The 22,822-nt window shown below is 39.3% G+C and overlaps 6 protein-coding genes across 18 annotated transcripts in view; 3 read left to right on the forward strand and 3 right to left on the reverse strand.

The window, feature by feature from the left end:
• The window catches only part of LOC109539081 (cytoplasmic tRNA 2-thiolation protein 2), a 12,765-nt gene extending 10,528 nt beyond the window's left edge, over positions 1–2,237 (forward strand). The window contains exons 2-8 of one of the 3 annotated variants that reach the window (XM_048666507.1): positions 75–424; positions 615–696; positions 755–1,029; positions 1,084–1,321; positions 1,374–1,509; positions 1,569–1,847; positions 1,928–2,237. In XM_048666507.1, coding sequence (XP_048522464.1) covers positions 626–696; positions 755–1,029; positions 1,084–1,321; positions 1,374–1,509; positions 1,569–1,847; positions 1,928–2,137 — 1,209 coding nt within the window. In that variant the 5' untranslated portion in view covers positions 75–424; positions 615–625 and the 3' untranslated portion in view covers positions 2,138–2,237. Of the gene's footprint in view, positions 1–33; positions 425–614; positions 697–754; positions 1,030–1,083; positions 1,322–1,373; positions 1,510–1,568; positions 1,848–1,927 lie in introns of those variants that run through there. The other 2 variants (XM_048666506.1, XM_048666508.1) reach the window with 2 other exon arrangements.
• LOC109539086 (PIH1 domain-containing protein 1) overlaps positions 1–22,822 on the reverse strand; it is a 242,786-nt gene that overhangs the window by 102,990 nt on the left and 116,974 nt on the right. The window lies entirely within an intron of this gene.
• Positions 1–22,822, forward strand: part of LOC109539065 (multidrug resistance-associated protein 1) — a gene marked incomplete at its 5' end in the record, with an annotated part of 237,012 nt that overhangs the window by 99,097 nt on the left and 115,093 nt on the right.
• LOC109539064 (glycogen debranching enzyme) lies at positions 2,721–15,387 on the forward strand. 10 transcript variants are annotated; one of them, XM_048666486.1, is made up of 23 exons: positions 2,773–2,849; positions 2,937–3,175; positions 5,366–5,411; positions 8,264–9,087; positions 9,140–9,979; positions 10,040–10,216; positions 10,278–10,447; positions 10,507–10,759; positions 10,815–11,014; positions 11,075–11,325; positions 11,438–11,637; positions 11,698–11,892; positions 11,948–12,246; positions 12,309–12,486; positions 12,539–12,717; positions 12,771–12,951; positions 13,004–13,178; positions 13,240–13,372; positions 13,425–13,586; positions 13,734–13,984; positions 14,038–14,223; positions 14,275–14,502; positions 14,558–15,387. In XM_048666486.1, exons 3-23 carry the CDS (start codon positions 5,379–5,381, stop codon positions 14,606–14,608), a joined length of 5,166 nt encoding a protein of 1,721 aa, XP_048522443.1. In that variant the 5' UTR covers positions 2,773–2,849; positions 2,937–3,175; positions 5,366–5,378; the 3' UTR covers positions 14,609–15,387. The 10 variants fall into 10 exon arrangements, with proteins under 10 accessions (XP_048522442.1, XP_048522443.1, XP_019762193.2 ...); XM_048666485.1 differs by lacking the exon at positions 2,937–3,175 and having other exon boundaries at positions 2,721–2,849; XM_019906634.2 differs by lacking the exons at positions 2,773–2,849; positions 2,937–3,175 and adding an exon at positions 3,984–4,320.
• Positions 16,263–20,824, reverse strand: LOC109539069 (cyclin-G-associated kinase). Of its 2 annotated transcripts, none has more exons than XM_019906661.2 (17): positions 20,625–20,824; positions 20,506–20,567; positions 20,274–20,448; positions 19,947–20,212; positions 19,650–19,872; positions 19,453–19,592; positions 19,296–19,385; positions 19,062–19,246; positions 18,857–19,003; positions 18,556–18,710; positions 18,324–18,492; positions 17,434–18,263; positions 17,154–17,381; positions 16,920–17,094; positions 16,667–16,868; positions 16,450–16,611; positions 16,263–16,380 (listed from the first exon to the last, which is right to left on the reverse strand). In XM_019906661.2, the coding sequence occupies exons 1-17, from the start codon at positions 20,755–20,757 to the stop codon at positions 16,270–16,272; spliced, it is 3,453 nt and encodes a 1,150-aa protein (XP_019762220.1). In that variant the 5' UTR covers positions 20,758–20,824; the 3' UTR covers positions 16,263–16,269. The 2 variants fall into 2 exon arrangements, with proteins under 2 accessions (XP_019762220.1, XP_019762219.1); XM_019906660.2 differs by having other exon boundaries at positions 18,857–19,006; positions 20,625–20,823.
• On the reverse strand, positions 21,606–22,755 carry LOC109539073 (the record flags this gene model as incomplete). The annotated part of the gene is given in 4 exon segments (XM_048666502.1): positions 21,606–21,960; positions 22,019–22,293; positions 22,349–22,547; positions 22,643–22,755. Coding segments are annotated over 4 exon segments (734 nt in total), but the record flags the coding sequence as incomplete, so codon positions are not given.

The following is a 22,822-nucleotide window of genomic DNA, read 5'->3' on the forward strand; positions in this document are numbered from 1 at the left end:
ATTTTCAGTGCCCAAAACAGGCCTTGTAAAGTCTAATCCGACTGGGCTCAAAATACGCTTCAGCTCGATTTCAGGTACAAACCAATATTGATCGTGGGGCGAAATAACATGTGACAAAAAACACAGATACTTGGAACAGGTACGAGCTTGGAACAGTTACACATGGAACCTGTGAGTGAAAAATACTCGTTTGTGTCATCCCTACTTTTCACACAAAATGGGAGCGAGTAATAAAATCACGACCTATCTGCGACATATTCAAAAGCACAGAAAGGGGGAATATTTTGGGATTGCCACCACAGACTACTCACGATAGCGAATAACCTGTGTTCAAGTAGAAGGAAGAACACAGATCACAGAGTAACCTCTGTGAGGAAGAAGAGCGGGTCAGTATAGTATTTCTTTAATATCCTAATCTATACTAGTGAGTAGTCTGTGCCATAAAGTAAAATAAATTATTTTACTTACTCTATGGTCTGTGCCTAATATTTACCATAGTGATTATAAGGAAAATAAAATAATGTTACCTTGTGTTCATCTATGGTGTATGAGAGACCCTTTGCAATTGTAAACAACCCTCTTCTAACTTATGAAAGGATATTTCTTTCTTTAAGATACTGCTGACATGTGCTCTGTTGGAGAAGGCTTTGAGGATGAAGGGGGAAGTCGTATGGAGAAAGCCGCCAGTGCAAATTGGTACGAACGAAAACATTATTCAAGTTCGCTCAGTAATAAGTATCGTATTCCATTCCAGGAAAGGTGGAAAATGTAATAAATGCAGAGAAAATGATCCCGTGATATTACTCAGGAAGAAAGATGCTTATTGCAAAGCCTGTTTTCTAGCTGGTGCTAATCATAAATTCAAAGCCTTATTAGGCAAATCCAAGTTAATTCACCCCAAGGACAGAGTTCTGATAGCATGTGAAACTGGTCACCCAACCATGTCTCTTCTGCATCTCTTGAGGTCTGGCCTGGACTTAAACACTCAAAAAAAGCTGAGATTTGAACCTGTTTTAGTCTATGTGGAAGGTTGACGAGCCGAAGTAAGATCTTGATTAAATATTAACAATTTACAACTTCCAGATAATTATCACATGTCTATTGGCGAACGACAGAGAATTATTAGATCAATAAATAATGAAACATCCAGGTTGAAGTTTCCACTACACCTGGTGTCTTTTGCAGACTCAATCAATAGAAAAAATGTATTAATTAGTCAGAAATCTTTAGCACTAAACAGGTGTGATCAAGGAAAGGTTAACGCAATGTTTGACCAATCAATTAACAAAACCAATAGAAGACAACTTCTACATATTATGAAGTAAGTAGTACACTTGTGAGTTTATTTTGTCATATATAAACTTGATTTTCAGACGAAACATTTTACTTACTGTAGCCAAACAGTTGAACTGTAAGTATATCTTCACTCCTGAGCTATCGATGGATATAGCTTCAAGTTTATTAACCAACATAGCTTTAGGAAGAGGGTCACAAGTTCCGGATGATACTGTATGGTTGGTTACTTGTGGCACAATGTTCTTAAATCATACAACTTTTCATTCTCTCAGGGTTTCTGTGATGGCAGAGATTCCGAAGTGAAGATTTTAAGACCGCTGCGCAATTTTGACATGAAAGAGTTGGCTATGTATAATGTTTTCCATAAACTGGAGCCCGTGTCAGTAAATCCAGCACAAATAGACCAATACTCCTCTGTGCAAGATTTAATGAGCTACTTCATCATCGACCTTCAAGAAAACTATCCTGCTACCATTACAACAGTTGTAAAAACTGGTGATAAGTTGGCATTGAATCAGAGCATGATAGCCGTCCAATGCAAACTTTGTCAGGTAATTGCATTGGCCAAATTTCTCCTAATCCACAATAATAGCACTATCGCTCTTCTCTAAAAAGTAACTTTGGTTTATAGAGTGCCATTTTGCGGAATTCAAAAGGACTTAGCTCAGCGGAATCTACCAGATTTTCAAAGCTGACTTCAAATGAACTTCCCGACCACAACGTATCTGGCCCGGAAAGATATTTGAAACTCACTGAAAAGTCTGACCACAGCCCGCAAGAACGTCAACAGTATTGCTTTTCTTGTTCCAAATTATCGCGACATTTGTTAGAAGAAATATAGGCTTATCTGGCCGAAATCACTCTTATACAGAATTGATCGATTACTACGTTGTAAATTTTCCGCCTGGTTACCCAAAATAAATCCTGTATAGGTATGCAAATCAATTTTTAAGTGCCCTAAAAATATTAACCACACATTCGGAAAACAACTTCTATTATGACTAAAAATTGGCATGAAATTTGACTAGACGTTTCAGCTAATTTGGGGAACACTTGCCAAAAACCCTATTTGTATTTAAGTGTCGTGCCTCTATCCATTGCCAATATCTATAAACATTAAAAATTGTCTGGACACAAAATAACTTATAATGTCAATATTCCGACTTATCCAAGGGAACTGTTTGGCATCAGATTGCACGTGAAATAATTAGTTTATACCACAAAGCCCGTTGTCATGTCACGATTGTTTGCACATGGAAAAATTTCTCACTGTCATACAGGTAATTGGGCGTTTTTTCCTCCCGCTCCGCCTTATGCTGCTACTGCTGGTGCTTTGGTTTGCCTGCTTGTTACCATTGACTTGTTCTGCTACTAATTGCTTATCCTGGTCCGTGGCTGCTGCAAATGAATTAACTGGTTGATTGTAACACTGCGAAAAATATTTCGAAAGCCTCCATCTAACTTAAAACTAATCAGATGAGGCCATTACCATTGAGCTCCCGTTCAGTGAAATATTGGGGCTTTTCGGAATTGGCCACGTTACCGTCCTCGTCGTAAGTAACTCCATTGCCGTAATCTTCATAGTAGTAGTCGATTAAGTAGGGAAATACTGTCATGTTATGCCATTGGTCGTTTTTTAGGGGCGGAATCGGCACTTTGTAATCGCTGGGCGGTGGTTTCATGTTCACCCATCTAAGCGAATTAGAATATTTTCCCATCATTAAACGACCAGTTCTTCAAGGAATTAAGAGGATGGAAATCGGATCGAATCGTAATACTTACGAATGTTGCCTAATCTGTTGCAAATTAAATCGCTCAACCGGGTTTTTCCGGAGCATTCCCAGTAGCAGGTCTCGAAGCGGATCTTCGATCTCACTAGGTATTGTAAAGTCGCCCTTTCCAATATTTTCAAACAATCTGAATATATTATCACCCTCGAACGGATATTGGCCGGTCATAACATTGTATCTATAAATCGCAAATGTTATTGGCTTTACTATCATCATAAATATTAATATTCCTACAATGTTACTCCTGAACTCCAAATATCGAACTTAAAGCCGGGAAAGCTTTCGGCGCCGTTTGCAATTTCCGGAGGTTGAAAAGCCGGCGAACCCTGCCCGATGAAACATGTATCATCTTTGGCAAACATATTAAATCTCTGCAAATTAATTTGAGGAGACATGAATTGTAACAATTTTACGGCTCACGTTTATCAGTGCAATAAAATCGAAATCACATTAGTGTCAGTAAAACATGTTTAATACAAACATATTACCGTTATCTCTAAGAAGCTATTTAAATCCGCCAATCATGTATAAATAAACATTTGTAAATGTCGGTCATGTACTAAACATGCACAGCAGGAATGACCTGTTAGAGATGCGTACGTATTTCAACGATTTCTACTATTATTTTAATGTATTAAATCGAAATAAATTGCCAATTAAGCGTTTCTAAACCCTAAAATACAATATGTAAAAAACTATGCAAAAACAGACAAGTCAAGGGATAAAAGCCCGCCTCTAAATTCTCCTTTGCGAAATTCCGTCCCGCTTAGCATTAAACATGTTGTTATATAGTGATACCATCTAGTAGTTATCTCAATATATTTATAGAATCGAGAGATTTTGAACGTACACAGAAAGAATAAAAATGTTTAACGTTCAGCTCAGGGAAATATCAGATTGAGCCATTACTATTAAAATTATTAGCTTTTTAACATTCTGCACCCGTTCGCTGAACACATCCGGAATTCTTTTAGCGTACATTGTAGATTTTTGAAAAAGTATTTTCTTTGCTTGCTGGTCTTCGACGAAGATACCGCCAACTATACTGAAACTCCTCCGGCAGTTCGTCACCGGGTGCTTAACATTTGAACTGAGCATATTCATATTTCTAAGAAGAGAAACAGAACTAAGTTAAAATAGGTCCGTGCTTAAACAAACTCAAACAAATGAACGAGTCTACTGTTCCGGTAACAGCGATTGGGGGAATCATTTTGTTGATAGTCTGTTCGAAAAGGTAACATGTTTATTCGCATTTTATGTGAAATTCTTTCTAAACAAAAAAACTCACAATCAACTTTAAATATTTTAACGCTGTCCATTGCTTTCGATGCGAAGTAAAGGTATATTTTACAGTGTTTTAGTGCTACATGTTTAACTGTTATGAGTGATTCGTAGAAATTGTGGAAAAATGTAATTATATTTTTTTTGACTAACAGTACAGACCATAATCTATAATTACCTCTGCCACGCCAAAGTCCGAAATTTTCAGCACTTCCTCTAGAGTCAAAAGTAAATTACCGGGCTTGATGTCTTTGTGAACCACTCTCGCTCCATGAAGATATTCCAGCCCATCTAACAACTGGGTGAAGTAGCAATGTGCCTGTTTGGCAGGCAATTTCTTGCCAGGTGCCGATTCCAACATGACTGAAATAGTAAAAGCGTTTCAAACTAACATGATTAACTTATTTGATTAAATGTTTACTTACCCTGCAGCGATCCAACGCAGAACTCTAAAATTAGGTACAGTTTCTTTTTTTCTGGCACTCGCAGTTCATCTATTAGCCGAATCACATTTTGGTGTCGCAATTTTCGCAACAAGCTAATTTCCCTTTGAAGAAAAGACGACGCTAAAGATTCTTAGTTACATTTATCAGAAAAAAAATGTGTGTATTTAATACAATTATCTTAAACGTTCGTTTGTGGCTCCTTTCATTATCCGGACAATAATAAATTAAACAATTTTATCGCTATCTATTCTATATAATCCAATATTGTGGTAATGAAATAAAAATAGACACTATATATCTAGGTTTCGTTCATTTCACGTCTAGCACTGTAGTATTCATGATTTTAAAGTAACGATGATAGTTTTAGGTGCGTGTTTATGTTTGGTTGCTATTCTTCTGCAGATATGCTTTTATTTGTGTTCGTTCAGCGCGCAACAAAAGTAGGTCTTAACAGGCAAATCCATTTGCAAATTTTGGTAAAATAAATGTATACAAAAAGTTTAAGCACTAGCCAGCAATACTATAGTATACTGAAAGAATAACTTGTTTTAGGATCCGATCTAAAATGGCATCATTGGCATCATGGCTCTTCGGCAGAGTAAGTACTTATTGCTTTAGAGGTGAATATTTAAGGCTTTAATTGTTGTGTAATTATAGTTCTTTGGCGGTAGCGTATATGTATATTTTTGCAAATGTAAACGTAAGTTATACTTACTTTTCGACATTCTGTTCCCCATTGGGAATTCGCCGTAGTTTCTTCTCCTTAAAGATTTTCACAGCTCGTCTGCATAGGGATTCAGAGTCCAGCATTTCCTTGACTTTGCCATAAGAGCCTTCGCCCAAAAGATCACCCATCACATACTTGCCAATCAATTTCAAACGTTTTTTCTTCGTCTGATAGATAATTTGATCACTGTCCACTCTATGAAAAAACTGCAATATGTTCACATTTTCCAGGTCGTCGTCCATGCCATCTAGCTCCTTAGCCCCGTGACCATCGCTGATCCAAATTTTCGCATTTTCGACAGGATCAATGGGTTTCAGTTCCTCATCACTTTCAACACTAAAAACTCGATTCACTAGCTCGGTCTCAGGGGTGGCAGGTGCTACACTTTCGGCACTGCTGTTTGTGTTGCATATTTTCTCACTCATTGTTAAACTGTTCCCGTTACCTGCCATTTAAGCTGATCGTTTACTCTGCTATTATGAAGCCCCATTTCGTGATGTGCCATCCATCAACATAGAACAGCTGTTTATAGGTTAGGTCGGGTGGATGCAGGGCGACCAACATGGGCGGCAAAATAAATTTGACCTCGATTAAGTTCAGTAATGAATGTTCAAATGTTTTTGCATAATTATTGCTTTGTACGAACTGAATGGTTTAAAGTATTAGCCCAGCCTTAATTTTAAGTTTAGATTTTGTTTCCACATGGATACCACAATGTTGCAAATACGATGGCATTTTTACATTAATGTCTGCTATCTTCAGTTCAGAGATCTCAGCTACTTTCTGTGAATCTCTGAGCACTCAATGTCACCTTGACTCAAATTGCACTTGTTTTTTAAATAGTTTCCCAAAAAAACTGAATTTGCCGTTTTTGTGCTACTGGTATGTTTAATATTTTTCTAGAATACGCTAGAGGTGATAAATATGCCAGTTTATTATTGGATGCTAACATTAGTGACCTGTCGATAATTTGAAATTAATTTGTAATCTAAATCCTAATGACCATTTGTACTTTACGTTATTAAATATGTGGTGTTTGTTAGCAAAAACGATTGTCTTTGTTTTTCTTGCACTGGTCTGGTATTACTGTTTTATTTTCGTGCTTTTCATAGAGAGTTCACTTGAGCGGATTTCTGGATGTATTTCTTTTATTTTTGAGACTGTATACAGTGTAAGTAGACAGTTAAGTAGCAATTTAAGCGCATTCATTAAGCAGTTTCCCAAAAAAAACTCAATTTACTGTTTTTGTGCGGCTGGTAAGTTTAATAATATTTTTGTAGACAGTGATCGAGGTGATATAAATCTGTCAGTTTATTATTGGATGCTACATTAGTGACCTGTCGTGATAATTTGAAATTAATTGGTAATCTAAATAGTAACGACCCTCTGAACTTTACATTACTATAAGTATATGTGGTGTTTGTTGGCAAAAACAGTTGTCTTTGCTTTTCTTGCACTATCAAGTACTGTTTGATTTTTGTGTTGTTTATAGAGCACACTTAAGCGTGCTTCTGGAAGTATTTAATTTATTTTTGAGACTGTCTATGTACAGTGTACAGTTAACTAAAACATCTAAAGCCCATTCATTCAGCGGTTTCCCAAAAAAACTGAATTTGCTGTTTTTGTGCGACTGGTAAGTTTAATAATATTTTTGTAGACAGTGATCGAGGTGATATAAATCTGTCAGTTTATTATTGGATGCTACATTAGTGACTTGTCGATAATTTGAAATTTATTTTGTAATCTAAATCGTAATGACTTTGAACTTTACATTACTATAAATATGTGGCCCGCTCTAAACAATTTTTCATTTCGGAAATTTAAGTCCCGAAAGGTTTCAGTTGTATATTTCAGTTGTATATTGTTTCAGCACTATATGTTTCGCAAATGTTCACGACCTCAGAAACGTTTCAACGAAATGATACTGAAACGTTGCGATAAACGTTGCAAATAAATATTTTGTAACATTATACAGAGTGTATATATTTGAAGTGCAAATGTTTTAGATGATGGTAAATTTTGACCCTAGAAGGACCAAGGGCGGATCCAGGGGGGGGGTCATGGGGGTCATGACCCCCCATTCAATTCTCTATCCAACGATGCCAAAACGAATTCTCTGGCTCGAATGGTTCTTGAGAAACTTCGGAAAAAGCAGCGTCATGTTCAAGTGGATTTTGCAACTCAAAGAAAACCACGCAAATCTAAAACTTCTTGAATTCAAGCATTTTTTGAGAAAACTGCCAACATTTTCTTGCTCATTTTGCCTCCGAGAAATGAGCAAAAACGGGACGGAAAACATGAAATTTTGCAATAATGTTGCGCCACCCTTGCACAAAACGACGATCATTTTTCTAATTTCATAGATAACCCCCCCCCCTGACTTTAAAGCTGAATCCGCCCCTGAGAAGGACCTCGGACCCCCTAGGACTAGCTGTCAGATTAATTTTTCTTTGAACTTTGACTAAAATCCTTTGAATTTCTGAGTTTTAGCTAAAATAGACAAAAAAGATTGTCTTATTTGCTGTCGTTGTAGGCACTGGTCTGATATTAAGTACTGTTTTATTTTCGTGTTGTTTATCTCTATAGGGAGCACACTTTTGAGGAATTTTTGAAAGTATTTAATTTATTTTTTAGGCTGTATATATGTGACAGTGTAAGCAGTATACAGTTCTAAGCAATCTAAAGCGTATTAATAAAGCAGCTGCTAAACTAGAACATTTTAGGTTGCAGGTGCCGCACCAGAAAACCAAACTGACCAGAACATCGGTCAAGCTACAACTTCTGGTAAAAACATCTCGCATGCCAGCATAGTCACCAATACTGTTCCCGTCGGTTTTGAGGCTTCTCGTGGTACCTCGGCCCTACCCATCAAAGAACACGAAAGTGCGAGCTCTCTTGAAGCATCGGGTGAAACTGCAAAAAGTTTTGACGATTTCGTGCACGTAAACATTGATGAAGAAAACGGTGATTCAGAAGGCGGCTTGTATGAACAGACTTCACATAGCGATCGAACGCTGAATGATCCCAATCGGCAGCAAGCAGCCGAACCAAGTTTTACAAACTGCAGTACCGAATGCGTAGATTTCGAAGTTGAAAACTCTAGTCCTAAATGTTCACAAATAGAAACTGTTGAAAATTTGAAAATTCCAGACATTCGACCAGGTGAATGTAAGAGAGAACTAAGCGCCGTTGAAAACCGAAAGCTCAACGACGAGCCGGAACATCCAAAATATATCGACATGGCATCTGTAAATATATTGATACTGAACGATAAAGCAAACTTGGATTCCGAGCTTCACAGAATTCAAAAAAATGTTAAATTGGAGTTCAGACTCGGCCCTTCTTTGCTGGGCAGGAATATAAAGCTGTATTGCAACTATCCGAAGTCAACTAACGGAATTGTGGAAGAATTCAGCAGAGATTGTTATACGTTAATAAGATGGTCACGGAATGAAGGATGCAAAAACGCAGACGGTAGCTCAACCTTTGCACAGATCACCCCCACGATCGCAGGAAGCTTCCACTACTACTTCGTTGAAGACGATGAGTAAGTTGAAATTAGAAATTGTTTGACAAGGAAAACATAATTTTTTTTTTAGGTTTACTAAGACGAATTTCAAAAACGGATCCGGCTATTTTATAGTTGACCCTGTATTGAAATATGGTGCCAATGAGCTGTTGCCTCTGAACTGTATACAGAGTCAAACGGTATTGTCAAAACTTTTGGGGCCGTTCTCCACATGGGAAAACAAGATACGGGTTGCCAAAGAATCCGGTTATAACATGGTGCATTTTACGCCCATTCAGCAACTAGGAGGATCCCATTCCGCATACAGTGTCCAAGACCACTTGAAATTAAATGTTTCTTTTAACGAAGAAAATGGACGAGAACCGTCATTTGAAGATATCGAGACGCTGACCGCAAAAATGCGTGAAGATTGGAAGATGTTGTCCGTATGTGACATAGTGATAAATCACACAGCCAATGAAAGTGATTGGATTAAAGAACACCCTGAAGCAGCATACAATTGCTTGAACTGTCCTTACATGCGACCAGCCTATCTGTTAGATGAAGCTCTCCATCAGTTTTCCATGGATATAAGAAAAGGCCTCTATGAGGACCGGGGAATCCCTCTTGACGTTTCAACGGAAGATCATCTAAACGCAATCCGTTATCACTTTAAACAAAACGTGTTACAACCATTGAAAATTCATGAGCTGTTTATTGTAGACGTAACCCAATACTTGGAACAGTTTTTAACACAGGCCAGAAAAACCGCACCTCTCAATGACTGCGAAAGAAACCTCTTACCGGACTTGAAAATTATTCAAGATGTTCAGTTTAGGAGATTGAGCAGTTCGGTCGACTTAAATTTGGCCCTCGCCAAGTTCAACTGCTATCGGCCAGATTGTTACGATGAGGAGTCGAGAGTTAGAAGGTAAAATTTGATGTTGTTTTCTGCCTAATATTTTGTTGACACGATATACATATGTGGCAGATGTGCCGAGGATTTTAAAATTCAACTGGATGCCCTCAATCAGGCTGCAATTGATGAAGTCACTGCTGACCTTAGTGCTGCAGTTGAAAACGTTATTGCTGGCATTCGGTATTTCAGAGTACAGCCAGACGGCCCTCAATATAAGGCCATTACCATTGATCATCCATTGGTGTACAGGTAAACTGTGCTACGTTTAGCAATTCTACACAGCTAAGAGCGTTCTGGTGCTTTGCTTTAGGTACTTTACCGATTATCATTCACCCAAATCCCTGGCAGAAGCTGAAGAAACAATGTACAGTACAAACGGACGGTTTCTCATGGCCCATAATGGTTGGGTGATGAGCGCTGAGCCATTAAAGAACTTTGCCGATGCCGGCACCAAGATTTACATTAGAAGGGAACTTATCGGTGAGTCAAAATACTGTGACCGTTTCATTAGTAACATATTGTATAAAAATGTGTCTCAGCTTGGGGCGACAGCGTTAAGCTACGCTTCGGGGACAAGCCGGCCGATTCTCCATTTTTGTGGAATTACATGCGGCAGTACGTAGAACAGACGGTTAAAATATTTGATGGTATTCGGCTGGACAACTGCCACTCAACTTCCCTTCCCGTTGCCGAATATCTTTTGGACTGCGCCAGAAGAATCCGTCCTGATCTTTATGTGGTGGCCGAGTTGTTCACCAACTCGGCCTTGACTGACAACATTTTCGTAAATCGGTAAGACGTAACAATAAACAGATGATGAATAACGGCAATGATTCGAACCATCTAGTTTGGGCATCACGTCGCTTATTCGAGAAGCGATGTCCGCATGGGATGCTCATGAACAGGGACGTCTGGTATATCGATTCGGAGGTGTTCCAGTGGGTGCTTTTTACAAACCTTCAAAAGTACCATTGGTCCCTATGGTGGCACATGCACTTTTCCTCGATCAAACCCATGATAATCCCAGTCCAGTCGAAAAAAGATCTGGTAAGCCTTGGATGATATATGTTTCTGTAGTTTGCAGCTTATCTTAATATTTCTGAGCAGTTTTCGATTTGCTGCCGAGCGCCGGTTTAGTAAACATGGCATGTTGTGCCACCGGCTCAAATCGAGGCTACGACGAACTGGTTCCCCACCACATCCACGTAGTGGATGAAACTAGACAATACGCTGAGTGGAGTCATCATGAAAAGCTTCCTTCCAAAACCAGATATGTTAATAAGTGGTCAGGCATTATTGCGGCCAAAAGAGCTCTGCACGAGTTGCACTTTAAGCTAGGAATGGAAGGATTCGACCAGGTTTGTACTCGTCACGGACCCAAATTATACAATACTTGTTCAAAAGCAACATGGTGATCTCTATTATCTTTACAAGCCTATTCAAAAATGACCTTGGTATTTATTGGTGCAGGTATTTGTGAATCAAGTAGATGGCGATATTGTTGAGGTGACCAGGCACCAACCGGGCACCCACACCAGTTATGTCCTAGTAGCATTCACGGCCTTTGAACATCCCACCGGTGACCACCAGAGAGCCATTAAACCGCTTTCTGTTGAAGGAGTTCTGGATGAAATTGTACTGGAAGCCTACTTAATTCATGCAGATTCCACGTAGGTTTTATGAGTGTAATCCAAAAACCAATCATCTAGGTCATACGCGTCATATCTCAGTTCCAGGTTTGGCAGATTTGAAAAATTTGAGAAAGACCCCGATTGGATCAACGGATTAGCCGAATATAAGCTTTCAATTAAAGAGCACATCCAGTTGCGCGAATCTGAGTTTTTCGAGGAAGCAGCTGACAGTAGTTCTAATTTCGTCCGGTTAAACTATAAAAACTTCAAGCCCGGATCAATTGCAGTGTTGAAGTAAATTGAACACTTTCATTGAAGCGTTTTCTATTACACGTTTGTAAAATTTCAGATTTTCTTTGCCCCAAGGAATCCGAGATGCGATATCTCTGTTGAAACCCCCACAGGCTCCAAATCTAGAGAAAATTGTAAGTGAATTGACTCTAGCAGATTTGAACAGAACTCTCTTTCGATGTGGCGAAGAAGAAAGGGATGAAGGCAATGGCTTCGACACCTACAACATACCCAACTTTGGACCGACAATTTATTGTGGTTTATTCGGCATTACGTGGGTGCTGCGTCAAATAGCCACAGACAATGACCTGGGCCATCCATTGTGTACCAACTTGCGAAATGGCAACTGGTTGATTGGTAGGCCCCCGGATCTTCCCACGTCCCTACAAAACATTTTTTCAACGCCAAATAATTTCCAGAATACGTTTTCAAACGCCTTAAAGCCGATGAGGGGACCCGCGCTTTGGGGGAATGGATTGAAGACTACAGTAAGCCCCTCCTAAATATGCCCCGTTACTTAGTTCCCTGTTATTTCGATGTCTTCATTGGGCAAATATACCCTCAGCTACTAAATGCTGGCTATCAATTGATGTCTAAGTAGGTTTTCGAGCGATGTGGTGAAGCCAACAACTATTTCGTAAATTTGTAGTTTTATCAAGCAGGGATCGCCTTTTGTTCAGTCGTTGGCTTTGGGGTCGTTGCAATTTGGCGGTTACCTCAGATCTGCCTGTCTGCCAGATATGTCGCCCAATCTGGCTCCGCCAAAACCTCCTAGCAGAAAAAACGAAAACGGTGAAACAGTCCAGGCCTGCGTTACTTTATCAGCAGGTATACGTTGTTCACCTTGCTTTATCTCTAGGATTAGAATAACGTATTTTCAGGATTGCCCCACTTCGCCGTGGGTTACATGCGAAATTGGGGTAGAGACACCTTTATTGCTCTGCGTGGGCTGTTCATCTTAACTGGCCGGTTTGAAGAAGCCCGACAACATATTCTGGGTTACGGGTCGTGTTTGAGGCACGGCCTCATTCCGAATTTACTGGATGCTGGTAGAAATCCCAGGTAAGAATAACAAAAGTTTTGTGAGCTTCCAATTTGACACAGTCGTGTTTAGGTTTAACTGCCGAGATGCCATTTGGTGGTGGCTCTATTCGCTCAAATCATATTGCGAAGAATCCCCTAAGGGCGTTGCCATTCTTGCCGATGTTGTATCACGCATATTTCCTTCGGATGATTCTTCTCCACAACCGCCTGGTGCTGTGGATCAACCGCTATACGATGTAATTCAGGTAAAAAATTGGTTGGTTAACAATGAGTTGGTTATATTAAAAGGCAAGTTTTTCGTATTAGGAATCGTTAACTGTCCATTTCCAAGGCCTACAATTTCGCGAAAGGAACGCTGGACGAGAAATTGATGAACACATGACCGATGCAGGATTTAACAACCAAATCGGAACTCATCCGGAAACTGGATTCGTTTTTGGTGAGATCTCCGGATAGATTAATAGACAACAATTAGCATTACATAACATTAGGTGGGAATGAATGGAATTGCGGTACTTGGATGGACAAAATGGGTTCATCAGACAAGGCTGGCAATCGGGGCAAACCGGCGTCGCCTCGTGACGGATCTGCTGTCGAACTCGTAGGCTTATCTAAAGCCTGTATCACTTGGTTAATGCACTTAAATGATGAAGGTATGACATGTAATACACAGAGTGGCTCTCTATCTCATAAATTACTGCAAATACAGGAAAATGTGCTTTACAAAAAAAATCCCACACTGTATACATATATATATAAATCCATCCGAAGCAAATTTAGTTTACCTCGAAATGTATTAGGTCAGTACCCTTATGATGGGGTTCAGCGAACACATAAGAATGGAACGGTGACCAAATGGACCTTCAGAGAATGGTCGGACAAAATTCAACAAAACTTCGAAAAGAAATTCTGGATTTCAGGGAACCCGAACCCAGAAGAATGTAGGCCTGATTTAGTGAATAAGAAGAACATTTACAAAGACAGCTTCGGAGCGTCTCAGCCATGGACAGATTTTCAGCTTAGGTGTAATTTTCCCATTGCCATGGTCGCTGTAAGTGCTCACTTCAATGTCCATAGAAAGAACTGAAATATTTGCTTTCTCAGGCTCCCGAGTTGTTTAATCCTCAACGTGCATGGGCCGCATTAGAGCAAGTCGAAAAGTATCTCTTGGGGCCACTAGGCATGAAAACGCTAGACCCCGAAGACTGGAATTACCGGGGCGACTATGATAATTCGATTGATTCAGATGATTTACTTACGGCCCATGGCTTCAATTATCATCAAGGCCCTGTACGTATCAAATATTTGTCTTGGCGAAAGTAATGAACTGCCTTGTCGTAGGAATGGGTTTGGCCTGTGGGTTTTTTCCTAAGAGCAAAGTTAATATTTGCTGCTCAGAATGGACTGTTAGACGAAACAGTGACCAAAACAAAACAAATCTTATCAAAGCATTTTATCGAAGTGGAGACGCCACCGTGGCGTGGATTACCGGAATTAACCAACAGCGATGGATCCTACTGCCCGGACAGTGCGAGAACCCAAGCTTGGAGCATGTCCTGCATTCTCGAGGTTTGATAATTAAAAAAATAAATAATTATCAACGTATTAAATAAAACTTATCTAGGTCCTGTATGACTTGGAGAAAATCGAATCCAATAGAAGTGTTGCAAACTGACTTAGCGAAAAGGTAGTTCTTAACCGTAACCCGGTAGGCGACTCGCACATCGAAATTTTGCGAAAAACTAATATTTACAAGGAAGGCGAATTTTTCCCAACACCTACAGATGAATCAAAAGACCGTAGCATGTGGCCAAATACTCAGCTTATTGTTAAAGATGTTTTTTTCAGCTATCGCGATTTTCATTTGCGTCGCTTTGTTTCATCTGGAACAAGTAAGACTAATTTGCTCGTTCAATTTAATCATACTAATGATAATTGTATTTCCAATGTGATGACTGCTTACGGATCGATTCCACCTCGGGTAGGGGAAGAAATAATATTGAAGTCCTATGATAATGCTAGGATAAAACAGGGTCAAACCAGATCTAGTGAAAATTTGGATGCAATCGTCCCTTTCATAGAAGTGGTACCCCATAATTTTAATAACAGGATTTTAAGAGTTCGAAATGATAGCGTAGGAAGTCTGCTTACTTTAAATCCTTCACTTTTGGCGTCTATGCCCCGAAAACGGGAAAAATTTCCTTTGACCGAATCGGAACAGAATAAAATAGCTAGAATTACGATTACTTATGTCCTAGCCTTTTTTGCGCTCGTTTTAACTACGTATTTCGTCATTTATTTAGCATAGTGATTATTTTTAAGAGAGTATTTATTTGCTGCTGAAATATTGCATCTTTTTATCAATAAATAATATTTTAACATGAACTGAAAAGCCATTGTTCAATACTGTTGCTGTTACATATATATTTCACATAAATAAGCTATTGAGATAAATGCATTGTTATTTCCGTGGCGGCGCTCTAAGCATGGCTGTCATAAATGTTTTCCTACTCATACTGTTTGACGTTGGCAAATAAGCTATAACACCGATTTATTTTTAACTAGATGTTAAAGTACAATCAATACACATCAATAAATACTTAAAAAATGACAAAAATAAATACTATATTGGCGAGATGAGAAAACAGATTATTGGGAGTCGTGTAATTTTGGAAAATAATCAATAAACATTTGACGACCAAAGTCCTGATAAAAAAATTCAAGCTTAACAAATAACATGATTATTTAATAGACCAAGTAGGTTTCATACTGAGACTATAAAATTAGATTAATATAAGTTTATTTTAAAATATTACAGCTGTAGCCGGCACTGTTAAACGTTACTTAATTTTTGAAATCGCAAAAACATCGAGCTTCTATCATGAAACTTCTAATGAGGAACTTACCTATGATTCCTCACGGCTTAGAATTGCTTTTTAACTTGTATATAATGATTGAGTTGTGACTTAGAAAGTGTTGCTATGCGAATTAAGTACGTTTTGCTTTCTTTTACAGCCTCTCATTTAATGTTGAAAAATACGTGAAGCATTCATCATCAACACTTATTTACCTGATCAACGACTTTCCATAACAATTAATTTACAGCAAAGCTACGAAAATACATTGCTTCATTTGTACAAAACATATCCATTCTATGTACCTTTGTTGGTGGAAAAACGCTCTGGTTTTTCCACCAATTTATCACAAGTGCATAGATCAAAAACCGAAATCACAACCCAACTGTTGTTGATGTTGATGTTTCACATTGACAAACAAACATTTAACTAGATAAAATGGAATGGCTTAGGAAAGAAGAATAATACCTCTAATTAAGCTTTAACTAGCAAATATATTCTGTTGCGAAGAATCATTTTCGAAATCGCTCCATGCGTTATTTAACTCCATAAAAATGAGCTTAGCCAAGTTCTCGTTTTCAGTGCCAGAGTGCTGAAAGAAAATTGTGTGGTTGCCGAAATTGGCATTCGATCGTTCTATCTATGAAAACAAAAAACTTACCTTGTCAGGATGTACAGCTAGACAAGCCTTTCTATACGCTTTCTTCACATCAGATGCTGACACTAATTGATGCATTTCACACTTAGTCCACTTGGTTCCATCCCACAGAATAGAGTGCATTGAGCAAAGCAACGCTCTGATATTGTTCTTTTTTCCTTCTTGCTGAAATTCGGCCACCATATAAATGGCAAATATTTTTGTGAGTGATTTTACTTACCCATTCCATTACTTTCAGTTTTTCAGGGTCCATATAGGTGGACATTTCCTCCTTGCGCATTTCGTTGATAGACCTAGGCGTATAATCCTTTTTCGCCGAAAAACTGTATCCCTGTGACCCAAGTAAATCTCCGAACACATCTTGAGTTTTTTGCTTTATTTGCTCGTCTTTTCCTGTTTTATTTAGCGTTTCAAAATGCGATCTAAAATTGCTTAATAAGTTGCTGTTTTACGAATCTGCTACTGTATACAACCTATTATAATCAGGTCCAGCCGGCGATTTTGCCAGATGTTGTGGAGTACTGGTGGCCGAGTGGCTGTAGGGGGTTCCAGGAATATCGTTAGGGCTCCTAATCCCGCTGGTTGAGGTCTTTGGGGGCGATTCCACTTTCGACTCAGAAGAACTGACCTTTAAGTCGCTCAAATTTTCTAAAATTAAAGAACAGATTTAGCAAGGGACGGCCAGCATAGGACGGCCAGCTACATACCAAAGCCAGCAAAAAAATTCACTTTTTCTTCGGCCCGTGCAGGACCTGTCTGGTTGGCCGGAGCCGAACTATTAAAGTTACTCCAACCTCCCAGCAAACTTGTACTGTCTCCTCCAGCTCCGAGCGAACCAAATGGGTCAAACATGTCATTTGATTTAGTCTGGTTGGGATTTACAGTCGGTGTCGTGGTCGGAAACGAAAATGTATTCGTAGTGCCTGATTCATTTCCTAGAAGCAAAACACAAGTGTCTTGTACTCGTACGTTTAGATTGAAATTTACCCAAATCACTAAGAAGATCGAAATTTGAACTAGGTGATGGTCGAACAGCATCTCGAACAACTTGAGGGCCGCTATTCAAGTTGAGCAAATCGACTGCCTCCTCCAGCACCTCAACTTCATCTTCTTCACCTTCCGAAGTGTCAGTGACCACCATAGGAATGGGACTGGTTGAATGTGTCGGCAGTCTGGGGGCTTGAGGTCTTGGAGGTCGCTGAACCGGTTTTCTACTAGGTTTACTCTTAAAATTGTCTATTGTTTCGTCTTTTTCAATTGGGGACGAGAACATAGTGTCTAATGTCCGCTCAGTTTGATCGGTTTGCCAAGGGGCAGGTTGGGCAGGTTTCCTTTCGTTGTCGCCGACAAACACATTTAAGGTGACTGTAAAACCTTGTTGATAGTGATCTGGGCCATCACTCAGTTCGTCTAATTCGGATTTTGGAAAGCGTATAGAAGTCTCTTCCTCGGGTACATATCCAGTATGCAGTTGGAGTTGACAAATTTTCAGACCAGTTGCCTTGCCTTGAGTCATGACACCCCCCAATGTATGTCTAGCATGGTACACGATGATGCATATGTCTCCGTAGACTGTCGCAGTTAGCGGCAACAAGCATTTACCTTCGGCTATATTATATAATCGCATTTTTTCGTAATCTTGCAACGTGGATAGAATACAACGATTTTCACTATACACTTCTAAATAGGGCCGGCAACCATCTCTCACTTTAGTAAAAAGCGGCACCGGAGTCATTTGGATTGATACCAATGTAACAGGATTGTAATGGGGGTGCAAAGGAGGATTTCGTACAATATCAGCCAAGTAGTACAAATACCTAAAGATTGGATTTCAATTAGGAAAAAGTTGCTCTGGAAACAGAAGCTACCTATCAAACCTTAGCTCTGAAGCTCTCATATTGGGGGGACATCGTTTCACTGCGAACATTTGCAAGGCATCCTCTGGAACTTCGTATAATCCCGCATAAATCATCAAAGCACATGTTAACGTTGCAGATGTGGCTTTGCCATCTGTACAGTGCACAACAACGATATTTCGACTATCTCCTAACAATACAAAATATGCGGGCTTGGACTGCAAGGAGAAACAGCAAAGTTTTACGGGCTTACCTGCCAGATATTGATACATGTCTTCACATAACTGGTACATTGAATTAAGCAACGGGGCTTTGAAATTGTCAGGATATGCGAAAGAACAATCAACAATCCTGGCTTGCCCAAATCTGGATTGGTGTGGTTTGTTTGTCAGGTTGTATACAGAATATCTAAAAGAAATGTTAAACCTATATTCTTCCATCCGCATTAGACAATCAAGAAGGCATTGAAAATATACAAGATTATAAAAAATAGCAGATGCGTTCGAACACGTTTCGAACGTAGTTTGGTAAAGTCGTTAATCTATTAAACTGACCTGTAGTTAGGATGTCGTGAGTCTAAAAAAAGTCTCACGTCCTCTATATGGTTTGATTTGTATGCTGACTCCAGTCCTTCCGAAGGGTAAGGCATGACAATGATGCGAGAAGTGAGATAATGAATGTCCAGGTCCGTTCTTCCCATACTTCTGTAGCAAAGGAATTTGCTCAATATAAAGTTTGAGCGTGTAAAAAAATACTTACTGTTGCACAGTGGCCATAACTTTCGAACTAGTATCCTTAAGATTCTTGAGAAAACTTCCAGCTCCACCTTTTAAAGAGGAAAACAAGCTCGTTTGCTTCGGCTGGTCTGAGAGTCGTGAAGAAATATAGGCGGATTGTCCTGGCGACTTCGGTCGTTGAGGATCAATCGTGGGTTTTTGAAGAATCTAAAACATTATATTATGTTTAAATAAATTGAATGTACTTTTCACTTACCGGAGCTTGGGCAGGACTACGCCGTTCAGATGGTCTTTGCGATTGAATTGTATGTGTAGGGGTACTGTTGGTCAAACCGTCTCCATTGCCCTGCGAAAATCAAAAACTCAAGTATCTATCCATCCATATGTAGGTATATCAAGCAGAATTATCTTGCCTGTTCTGGTTGTAACTGATTCACTTTAAATGGCAAAGGAACTTTAAGATTGTAGCCGTGACTCTCGGCTATTGCCGCTAACCGCTCCAATAAATCTGTTATGGTAAGACGAAGTTCCGGATTGGGTTGGAAACAACCTCCTGTGCACAACAGAACCTATAACCGCTACGACATTTTACAACCCCAACAGAACTTACGAATTATTTCATGAAAACAGGCAAATTTTGGATCTGGTGGCAATGTGTATTTTGCATTGATGATTCGGAGCTTGGCACTGTCATCAAAAGGGTGCTTCATGTAGCATAATGTGTACAAGATGCAGCCAAGAGCCCATATATCTATGGGTGGCCCAATTACATAATTACTCCATGTATCGACCATTTCGGGGGCCCTGTACATTGGCGTTGTAAATTTTGCCAGCTAAAAACATACAACATTTTTATGACTGGTTTTTCATCAAACGTTTTGGTCCGCACGACACAAGTGCCACTTACATCGTCTTCAAGACTGGAATGTTGGTTCGCCGACCAGGTCAAATCTGGATGAAAAATCTCAGTACTGGCAGATCCAAAGTCACATAACTTGATAGAGCCTTCGACGCTAATTAAAAGGTTCTCTATTTTCAAGTCTCTATGTTGGATTGGGGGTGATTGTGCATGCATATGTGCTACTGCCCTGCATGTCTGGTAGAATATCAATGTTATAATATCAGGACCAAATGCAGTTGTCCTGGACTTAAGCAAGTCAACTAAAGAGCCTCCTGCATTGTGACAAAATTAGCTCAGAAAACCGCAACAACTCAGCCTAATGCTAATATTTACCTGGGCATAACTCTGTGACCAGTAAAAATTCTGACTGGCCATGATCGGTTTGAGACTTATCAATAAACGATGCTGAAAGGTACTGTATGATGTTAGGATGTCCAGATATTCGTTTCAAAACGTTAATCTCTTGAAGAATATTTTTCTTTGCTTCCTCATCGGCTGCCAGCAATCTCTGAAAACAAAAACAACACTTTGTACACTTTGTTAGGCGACGATCTGCTGGCAATACCTTCAGGGCGTAGTCCTTTCCAGTGGCAGTGTCTTGAGCGATGAACACTACAGCAAATCCACCTGCAAAATTGAATATAACGAATAAGTGAACAAAGACCTCCGGAACGTGAACCTTACCTTCCGCAATAACTTCTCTAATTTTAAGCTTCACATTCGAAATTTCCACGATTTGACCGACAAAACTGTTTTCATTTTGTCCATTTGCTGGGCCACTAAAGTACTCGAATGCCGATTTAAATAATTCACTCATGTTAAATTATTATTATTTAAAAATAATGTTCCCTTTCAGCTGAGTTCTTTGACGTTGACAACATGATAAATATGCGAACGCCCCCAAATGATATTTGCCTTCTACCTTCACTAGCGCATATATCGTCCTTGCTTAAATGACATGCGCAAGTCAGTTTGAGGTTACGTTAATCAAAACAAACTTCTATTTACCAAAACGGGTATGCATTAGGGCTCAGAATCAAACTCTAAATAAGCCGCAATGGATAAAAAAGTGCCTTTGTCGGCACACTAATTGTAACACCGCGCAAAAGTTGATATCGCGAGTCACCAGAACACAAACACTTAATTTTATATTCATTTGCTTGTAAATATATAACTATTTGTTTAATAGCTTGTAGAATATGAATAACTTATTTTATGAAAGTATACAAAGTGCATATAAAGATATTTGCACCTTGTGAGTTTGATAATGTTGGTGTATTCCAGTCTTCGAATTTTCGAGTTATGACTAGACATAATTATTCGCTTTTTGAATATTCGAATTGTTCGAGTTTGATTCCGAGCCCTAATACCTAATACATATTCGTTTTGGTAAATAGCAAGTTTGTTTTGATTAATGTAACCTCAAACTAACTTGCGCAAGTCATTTAAGCAAGGAGTCAGCTAGGATATATGCGCTACTGTCAGAGCACAGACTACATACTATGTTCTGTATACATGGTTTGGGTCAATTTATTTGTTCGATTCGGAACGCTGAACTGCTAAAGTAAACTTAAGAAAGTCTACAAGTCTACATTCTCCATCTTGCAGTAGGCGTTTACACAGTTGCCAAACCAATACGTAGAAACACCAAATGAATAAGCGTCGAACATTTTTATCTTTTTATTCATTTATGTACATCTACAAGTTACAAATTAAACGAAACCTAAGACAAATATAGAATTTTAGCCTAATACTTACATGGATATGCAATTGAACGTAATATACAAATAATAGTAATAATAGTGACCAAATAAAAATAATTATTACTCGAAAACTTGATCAGCAGAGAGAGGTCAGTCCCGAAAATGATATTTTACAACCAATAAAGGCTGCGATCGTCACGACGCACTTGCAGCATTGTTACATGTCGGTAGATTTTTAATGCCGGTCCCAGTTTGAGATTGAGGCTGGTTAACACATCCATTCTCTTGAGGAGTAACAACGAACGGCCGTCAATTTCCTAGAAGAACATTAAAAACCTTCATATCTCTTGTGATAATAACCACTATTATTCATACCTGTTCCTTGAACACTTTCGCTTCTTCCGGAAAAAATTGAGCAAAATACTGATAGACTTCGTCGGGCGTCCAATGTGTAGCATCTGGGATGGAGGGATCAATAGTGGGGTCCTCATGTTCAGATTCCTCTTTTCCACTGTTGGAGTCCGAATTACCCTCTCGATCAGGATCAGAGGAGATTTTCCCTATAGGGCTCAGTATGGGTGGGCTTCCAGCGGGTGAGTCATATGGCGTAGATTGTTCGGAGTTTGAGTGGAATTGAAGAGCTTCCTTGCCTGGAAAAATATTGGTCTTCCACTTAGAAAGTTGCCACATCAACTGTAAGCTTACCACCGTCGTTGTTAACTGAAATGTTATGTCGAACGGTTTCCCCAATATTGGTGTGAATATCATTAAGCTTTATGTCGTCGGTCATTTGGCAGTTGGAGCATATCCATCTCGATCCGTTTTTTATTTTTTCAGTGATTATGGATGGATGACAAGATGGATGGTATCCGTCCGCGCACACTGAACACACTATGAGATTACCCTGAAAACAATCGCCTCATAATAGTACAGAAGTAGAAGAAGTAACACATGCAGGACTTGATTATGAGAAATAATAGGGATGGTAGTGTCACTTACCGCATTAGAAGTTTCGAAACACTCCACACAAATTTTACAGTGGGGACATTGCCAGGTATTGTCCGGGCACAGCTTGAGCATCATATCGTCTCCATTCAAGCAGCCATAGTGAGCTAAAGGAAGCAATTGAAACGTCTATGAAGGAAAGTTTCAATGAGTTACCCAAGGCGGGGCCAGGGG

This window comes from Dendroctonus ponderosae, unplaced genomic scaffold, assembly GCF_020466585.1.
Source record: "Dendroctonus ponderosae isolate FM_Combo_2020 unplaced genomic scaffold, Dpon_F_20191213v2 Dpon_F_20191213_5, whole genome shotgun sequence".
NCBI classification, from domain to species: domain Eukaryota; kingdom Metazoa; phylum Arthropoda; class Insecta; order Coleoptera; family Curculionidae; genus Dendroctonus; species Dendroctonus ponderosae.

Coding starts and splice junctions, on each gene's coding strand:
- LOC109539069 (XM_019906660.2), bottom strand. CDS start 20,757: ATGAGTGAATTATTTAAATCGGCATTCGAGTACTTTAGTGGCCCAGCA. Junction 20,213..20,273: donor GGTCACAGAGTTATGCCCAG/GTAAATATTAGC, acceptor GTCACAATGCAG/GAGGCTCTTTAGTTGACTTG. Junction 19,593..19,649: donor CTGTTTTCATGAAATAATTC/GTAAGTTCTGTT, acceptor TGTTGTGCACAG/GAGGTTGTTTCCAACCCAAT.
- LOC109539064 (XM_019906633.2), top strand. CDS start 5,168: ATGATAGTTTTAGGTGCGTGTTTATGTTTGGTTGCTATTCTTCTGCAG. Junction 11,638..11,697: donor TTAATTCATGCAGATTCCAC/GTAGGTTTTATG, acceptor GTCATATCTCAG/TTCCAGGTTTGGCAGATTTG. Junction 13,179..13,239: donor CGCTATACGATGTAATTCAG/GTAAAAAATTGG, acceptor TTTTCGTATTAG/GAATCGTTAACTGTCCATTT.